The sequence below is a fragment of the Schistocerca americana genome, chromosome 1 (assembly GCF_021461395.2).
Source record: "Schistocerca americana isolate TAMUIC-IGC-003095 chromosome 1, iqSchAmer2.1, whole genome shotgun sequence".
NCBI lineage: Eukaryota > Metazoa > Arthropoda > Insecta > Orthoptera > Acrididae > Schistocerca > Schistocerca americana.
Window position 1 is genome coordinate 537,066,928 of NC_060119.1, and position 8,475 is coordinate 537,075,402.

The 8,475-nt window shown below is 36.3% G+C and overlaps 1 protein-coding gene across 1 annotated transcript in view; it reads left to right on the top strand.

The window, feature by feature from the left end:
- The window catches only part of LOC124573172, a 48,530-nt gene extending 43,602 nt beyond the window's left edge, over positions 1 to 4,928 (top strand). The window contains exons 6-8 of the mRNA XM_047131136.1: positions 148 to 261; positions 2,842 to 2,997; positions 4,869 to 4,928. Of these exons, the coding sequence (XP_046987092.1) occupies positions 148 to 261; positions 2,842 to 2,997; positions 4,869 to 4,928 (330 nt within the window). The remainder of the gene's footprint in view (positions 1 to 147; positions 262 to 2,841; positions 2,998 to 4,868) is intronic.
- The last annotated feature ends 3,547 nt before the right edge of the window (positions 4,929 to 8,475 follow it).

Sequence of the window (8,475 nt, forward strand, 5' to 3'; positions counted from 1 at the left end):
TAGGCAGTTGTGTGTGTGTGTGTTGTTTAGTGCACACGCAGGTAGCTTCATAAATACATATGTCCAGTGTTATGTCATAGGAATATAGGTATACAAATATGGCCAGCTGATTTCAAGGGCACTCAACCATTGTTCTGTTATGAATAGCTGCTGCAGAGAGACGGAAGTCTGACAAAGGCTACGAAGGCGCTCTTCACGATACCTCCCGTCCTCTTCCAGACAGGGATGTACTGCATTTTCGGACAAATCACAACTGACCAGGTATGTAGTGATATATAGAATGCCACTCAATTGTATCACATAAATTTAGAACTCTATTTTTTATTTGTTCGTTAATTTCAGAGTCTTACATACTGTATCCCTGTATAAAAAGCTGTAGAGTTGCGTGGAAATTGGAAGACTGTAGCCAAAAAATTACCACCATGGAGAGAAGGAAAACTATACTCTGGCATTGTAGAAATGCAAATCGAATTTACTCACGCCTGGGGTTGTAAACTATACCAGCAGGGTTGGCCAAACTGAGTGGAAATCTTTAAGAGATAATTCCTCTACTAGCCTGCACCAAGAATGGAAAAAAATTCTAATCCTTTTTTAATAAACCTGTGCTGTATCTCGTGTATGACGAGTGGATCTTCCAGTCGCACACTGAGATTTATTTCATTGATGCAGTACCAGATACCTACCAAGAGACTGTTTGCGAAATTTAGTAGCTCCATTGAATAAAATCTGAAGAGAGAAGAAGAACAACATGCATGTGAACACAAAGTGCAATAAGTCCTGCAGCCATATAATCAACTAACATGCTAATAAAATTCTATGTATTAGGAAAGGTTCCACTAGACAACTCCAGAGGTTGTTGAAAATATGAACCATTGCCATTATAACATAAAATTCAATATTGAGTTGGGGATTTCCACCATTGTTTTCCTAGAATCAACTTACAGATACAAAACTGTAAATGGAAATTTTAAATTTATCTGGAGAGGCACCTTTACTGACATGTTCGTCCCAGTTTCTTCTCTACATCCCACAGCTTATAAACATGCAGCATTTCACCATATGATCCACGGCTTCCTTTCCGTAACCATGTCCCAAGAAGGATAACAACCGTAGTTTAATACAGTAAAGCCAATAGCTACATCAGTAATTTAAAGTCCAACATTACTGAAAACTTTCTCAGTTGTAAAAGTGGATAAAGAAGCCAGATCTTTAATCTACGCAGCGAACAACATAGACCAAATAGGAAGTGGTGAAGATCACCATTTATAGGTATAATTTCTACCTGGACAAGGAAATTTGGAAAGACAGAGAGTTTCTTTGTTCTTATCTGTTTTCCATTTGAATTTGTTAGACGTTTCTTCAACGCAGAGAATAAGCACCCTACCATCGTTAGAAGAGAGGTTCATAAGACTCTTTACCAAGAGTGTTAGTCCTGATATATAAGATACACCGGGTATACGATCTGTACTAGGCTCAGACAACATCGTTGAAGCTGGAGATTAAAGAAGGCAAAGCCATTCTTTGTTGAATATCGTTTAAATTAGGACCATAGAACGGCAATAGATGTAGAAGTTCGACACGTAGAAGGAACTGGGGTAAAACTCACACAATGTAAATATTAGGTATTAAAAAACTGATGCGCATATCCCCACTTTTACTATGGAATGAGTAGCCTCAATTTAATTATTCACCCCTCTTAAGTAATTTGTAAACTTCCACATAGGATGGGAACTTTGGTGTCTTTATTCCTAATTAGGTTATAACACAAATACACATTCCTGTCCACATAATCCAAAGTGTCTCTATTCATAGTTAGACTACATACTGTCCTAATGAATATTATATAGGTGTACAATGCAAATATACCTACGTTAAAGGAGCCAACACTGATAAATTTTACTGTGTGGGTCGTGCACTGATAGATTAAGATTTTGACAGTTTTTCTTTGCTTGGTTGCTGTCTTTGAAATCAACAGTCTTATTGTAGAAATGACTTAAAACAAGGAAACTATGTCATAAATGAATTTAAAAAATGAGAAAAAAGTCAAAATAGTATTTCCTGTAGTTAATGCAACATAAATGTTTCACTAAGAACTCACAGTTGAATCAATAAAAATTTAAGATAACGCTCTATGCACTTTTGATTTCAATTAACTTGCTGTTCCCAATGCTACGAGAAGATTATTTCAGTACGTATGTATTTTCGCTGTTGAGGCTTTACCCTGGACGATAATGACTTTATCTAATTATGTTTACAAGGATTGCCTCTTCAGTGGATTAAATTTCAGGACCCATTCATTGAAAGTGGTCTCTTTACAAATTTCATATTGACATTGCTTGAGATACTTAAATTGTAACTATGTCACTCATTGCAAATAGCAATGAACTGTCTGCTATCTGTACTGAGCTGACCACAGCTAGGTCTTCCAGAGTACTGTTCCATTACTATGTTTAAAACCATGTTTCTTCACAGACACTGTGGACTCTCACATTCCGTTGGGGCTCTTATCACAAGTAAACAATTCTGTACAAGTAAATAGCCCTATACTACATCCACCTTCAAAAATGTATATACCGGTTTACTCTGATGCCATGGTGCTATCACATTTTTGGTCACTATAAAACTGTAATACATGTTCATTACAAATGTAGCGTCAGTAGTCCTAGTGATTGTCAGCTAATCTTTTAACTTCGGTGTCCAGAGGATATACACATACAAAACGCTGTCAATAAATGTAAGAACTACGGCGTTACGAATTCTGCAGATGTGCTATCTCACCACCAGTAGTGACTGTGAAACATTTTACCAAGTTCGTCGTTAATGAGACATTCAATGTTACAGAGTGAGAGGCTGTCCGACTCGGCCTTCGGCTGTGGTTGGATCAACTGCGATGCTCACTTCAAACGCAACCTGATCATCCTCATGATGATGGTGGGAAAGCCAGTCGAGATCACAGTGGGAAAGACGTGTCAGCTGTCGAAGCAGATGTTGCTCCAGGTTAGCAAGCAGCACATAAATCTTGAACATACATTGCCTGATCTCTGCCTGTTTCCGTAAATTTTCTCTCTATTGGCCCCTCCCGTGCTAAGTTAACTACTCAACACGTACTGTAGAGCTGTCGCCTCCTTCGAAAAGGGACAGTTGTGACGTATGTGTCATCTGTTAATAATACATAAGGTTGTCTTCCTTATGAATTGGGAGCAGGAGTATGATGAAGTCACGGAAATGGGAAGACTGGCGGAGTACCGAAGAGCCTGTGGGGAAAGTAGTGTGGCGCGAAATGTCGGTCATTTGCCAGCTGTTAGTTCATCAATTACAGCCACAACTGAAATTCTTTAAACCGGTGCTGCCTTACACCCCAACAGGTCTTTCATCACTGATATTCTGCTAACAGTGAGGATTGTCCGCAGATTCCTTTACGATGACATTCATACCACTAGCTCTTCATTTCAAACTTTCGCTGTCCACTTGAGTCTTATCGTTCTTCTGTAGCAGCATCACGTTTCAGCTGCTAATTACTCCACCCCGGCTGTCCCCTAGTCCTGGGTTACTGGCATGTAATGCTGCTTTCAGAACAAAACTACTGTTTTAGAAACATCTGCCTCAACTTTGTTTCAGTACTGAAACCTGTACAGTACTTCTGTTAATGGCAACTGCTTGCCCATGGGTATCTATTTCTTCTGTATGTCTGTACTTCTTCTACACTTTGTAGCTTTGCATACTATGTGGCTAAATAATTCATCTCTGTACTTCCTCAATCTCATTCTGCTATGCAATTCTGACTCCTTATCGCTTTGTGCTAGTAATTTTGCAATAAAATTTGTAGCTATATTGTTAAGGAAACTGCCGAACAATGCTGATTTCGTTGCTTCTGACGTGGTCTTGTGGCTTTCCCGGTTGGTGTGAGAGTGACTTTTAATTTTTTTTTCAGCTGCCAATTATTCAAATGTTTCAGATGCACACTCCCCTGACTATATTGGAGCATAGCTTTAATACAATGACAGACTTTTTAAGAAATTTTAAGTGTTTATTTAAAATGCAGAAACATTTTCTGTGTTGCATTATATAGATAAATAATGTGCCCTGTGCGGAAATATATTCATTTTATACACGTAAACAGAATAAGAGACGAAAAAAGGATTCGCGTGTGTTTTAGAATGATGGAAATTTCTATGTCAGCATGGTTAGGTTCAAACTGACAAAGTTCTTGTGACCTTTCTGTATCTGAACGTTTCCTCACTGGCATCAAGGCAAGACAGGAATGCAGCAAAGTCTGTCTCATGTTCGAGATCTGTTTGCCAGAAAATATTGTGACGAAAACCTAATATACGTATCGTTTCTCACCTATGTATTCAACTAATACAGAAAGTCCCATTATTTGAGAAATATCTTCTCGAAAATTCGAGGAGAACTAGTTTGTATTTGAATCGCACTCCACTTACACACGTGAATCTATTACTGAACGTATTTGAGAATAGGGTACTGCATAGTGAAATATATTTCGTACAGGTGTTTCTGCTGCAGCCATATTGGTGGTAGGTACCAAACCATATAACAAGATACAACAGCCTAAGATCATATTAGATGTAGTTTGATAATTCATACAAACCATAGAAGCCTATAATCATAGAAAAGAACATACTGATATCAATGAACATCATAAAAATAACGTTGAAGTAACGAGGAAAGTATGAAAACGCGCGTTCGTACATAACAAGCACAACACACTAACATGTAAGATTTACGTGTTTGAAATTGTTAATGAATTGTATGTGAGGTGTTAGTATGAATCCGACAGCCACATTTCACGGTTTTTCATTGTTTAGCCTTTTTTAATCTGTTCTAATTAGGTATTGTTCTACCTACAGGTGCTCAACGGAACTTACGTCCTGCTGAACATGCTATTCCAGGTGCGCCGCACTGAATGAAATCTCAGCAATGAATGAGGCTGATAAGTGGTACAGTGTTCAAAACACATCTCCACTGTAGTCTGGAGTAAAAAAAAAAAATAGGAGTACTAGTACAAAATTGGAAGACATATAGCAAAAGTTAACTGTATATCTTATATAAGCTAAGACAAAAATTTCAAATGAATAATACAGTTGTTCACAATACTGCTACTTTAAATTATTATGCACACTCTTTCAAATGACATTTTCAATATTTGTTATCTATAGTGTGTGACATATCCTCATACACAGTTCCAAATCATTTATATGTTCACCTGAATAATAAACAATGACAATTTATACCAATCAAGTAATTTACCTATTTGTTGTGATTATTATTTCTTTAATAAGTAAATTAATTCAAATCTTCACTTGAGTGAGGAAGTAGCAACTGAACACAGCAATGAAATTAACTGCACTAGTTGCAGTAGGGGACACTTGTCTAAACAAATTAGCTTTGTCACGTTGGTTATGTCCCTTTAGCGTTGTGTCCAAAGAAATAATTACAGTTTGTTACAATTATCGGATCTACCAATACACAATATTCATGATTCCAGTACATCTAAAACATAAAATATAAGAAAATGTAAACATAACGTCAGCTATTACATGATTCATAATTAACCATCTGTATATGAGAAGTAGTTCTTCCACAAAACTAGAGTTTATTAGACTTGATTACTCATTTGAGGCCATCCTCCTTTTAACTCTGCAGTGTTCAAATTTTCTTCTGTACTGCAATTAACGGCATCGTAAGTATTCTTTCCATTTTATCAAGTTCAGTGGCATCCTGTAGCATTTTCCCTCATCTGAGTTAGATCCTACCCAATCTTCTAATGTTTTATTAATGGTATCCTTAAAGGCCTTAAAGTGTTTTCAAGTTCGGTGGCATCATCTAACATTTTCCCTCAACTGCGTAAAAACCTTTTCTACTATTTTATTTTTCTACTTTATGTTACTACTGGCCATTATTTGCAAGTGTAAAATATGAAACTAATGCTAATAGCTCAGTTTTTTCCTTACTGTCCGAAAAATCTGGTATATAGCAGTGCCCATCAAGTTAAAAAAATCACTGGTTTCCTAAATAAGCTGCTAATTTTAGTAACTGCGAAATTATACCAAAGACATATTCTACCCTGCCAAATCTTTCAAATTTACTGGAGAGCAATCTGTCACCTGTCCTATCTCTAGTCTGTTGAAATATTAATCTCATCTCATCAGCTTTTTCATGTTTTAACATGTGAAGCGTCATGTTATTATTGTGAGTCTCCAACTTTCACTATTTCTCTCTGATTGTGTTCTCTTTATCTTCTGTGGAACTGCCCTTTATTCAACTGTTTAGTCTGGTGGCCAGTCTCCAGAAAAAATGAATTTTTGTCGTATATTAGGTTATGACAGTTTGGATTCAGTATGTAATATATATCTGTGTCTATCGTATCCAGTCTTACTCATATATTTTCCGAAGTACTGGTTTGTGGGGTATAACTTCATCTAATTATGATGCTGCCAATAAAACACCTTATTCATTCCATGCTAATGTTTTTTACAAGGAGTATCTGAAGTGTGTAACAATTCCATCTATTAAACATGTCTTTCATCTTTATAATTAGCTCCTGGTAGCTCAAATGCACTGATAGTTTGCGCTTTCTTATTTAGTACGCTATTTTCATCCCTTATTTTATTTAATCAGCTATCCAATTATTTCTGCTTATAGTTTCTTCGTATCCTCACCACCTACTTCCAAAATGTAAACAAATTTATAGGGTGTTAAAAAAAGTATTAAGTATTTTCGTAGGTGGTAGTGTGGACCAAAAGAAGGAATGAGTAGTAAGCATGGGCTCTAACATGCATGGCCTTAGGCCTATGGGCACTTGTTTATATTCGTTATCATAGGACACATGTCTTCTATAGCAAGCTTCTTTCTATTCATCAATTTTGGGAATGTAGTGAAAAAATGAGGAAAAATTCTGCTGTAATTGTCAATGGATACAACATTTAGTAAATATCTGTGTGTTGTTACTATAAACCATATTCACAGCTCTGGATGAGTGCAATCCGTACATGAGCTCCAGTGGAACCATTTGGTGTTGAAATAAATTTGTGAATTCTTCTGAATTGTAGCCTGGTCTTCACCCTTACAGTTCATCAGAACACGAAATGGTTTCACTGAAACTAATGTATGAGAAAGACAGTACTTACACAGGATTGTGAATATAGTTTACGGTAACACTAGCATGTGTTTACTGCATTCTGTATCCATGGACGAAAACAGAGGAATATTTCCTCGTTTCTTTATTGCATTTTGTAGGCCGTTCATAACAGGAAAGCGCTTGCAGGAGAAAAGATGTATTTCCCACAAAATATGAACAAGTGTTCACAGCTGCAAAGATATTCATTTTAGTGTCAATGCTCACTTGATAATTTGGTCTTGTTTTGATCTATGCTACAATCCTAAAAATCATGGAGTCTTTTTTGAATGCCCAATTTTTTTATTGGTCCTTAGTATCAATATAATTTAAACTCAGAAGTGAGTTTTGATATGCTGCTCATAAATTTTTAATTGCTAATATCTCACATAATAAGCGAAAGAGAAACAACAGAATCCTACATAAAGATGCATAAACTGAAGAGCAGCAATTTTTCTGGTTTCCATAATGAAAGTAAAGTAGTTGTCGCTCAAATTATCTAAGCCATCAGAATTGTTTTGTACTTTTTACTAAAAGTTGTGCATGCTATGGTTAGAAAAGCGAAATTCATGTTATTTATCTATGAAGGAATTACTTTACTGCAAACGTTTTTCTAAATAATTTCCTGATAACTGAAATTTCTTGGAGGATTAAAATTGTTTGACAGACATACACTCGAGCCCGGGACCTTGCCCTTTGCAAGAAGTGCACTTCTTAACTCTGTTATCTACATTATACTCATGATCACCAGTAAAAGCTCAGTTCTTTCAGAACGTCTATCTCCGATTTTCCAAATTTCGCTCTCCTACGTGCCTTGCACAATGATCAAAGTTTACATGCTACACTAAACACCAAATTACTTATTGTAAAGTGTAAAAGACGACGATATATAGGAGTTAATATATTAAAAAGAGCATAAAAAGTTACCCACTAATTTATGTGTATCCTATGATGGAACGTAGAGGAAGAATTGTTATCTTCAACACTTGACACTGCGAATGTTTCGGATATATTGACGTTCTCATTAGATTTTACATGTATTGTTACGCAACAAGATATGTAAATGAAGAATGGTATCATGTATCAACTTAAAGCAGTTGTTCCAATAGCATTTTATAACTTCGCGATGCCGTTCGCTAAATGTAATGAAGCTGCTTATCACTGGCTTCAGATAACGTTGTGAATACATCTGTACAATGTTGTGCCACATGAACGGGAAAGTTCCCAGCAAGAGATTCTTTGGGATACTAGTGTTCAAGTTAGGTATTTTCATTCACTGCACCCTAAAGCAAATAACGTAAATGTTTTTAAGGTGCTGAAGGGGCAGTGGGTACAGTCAG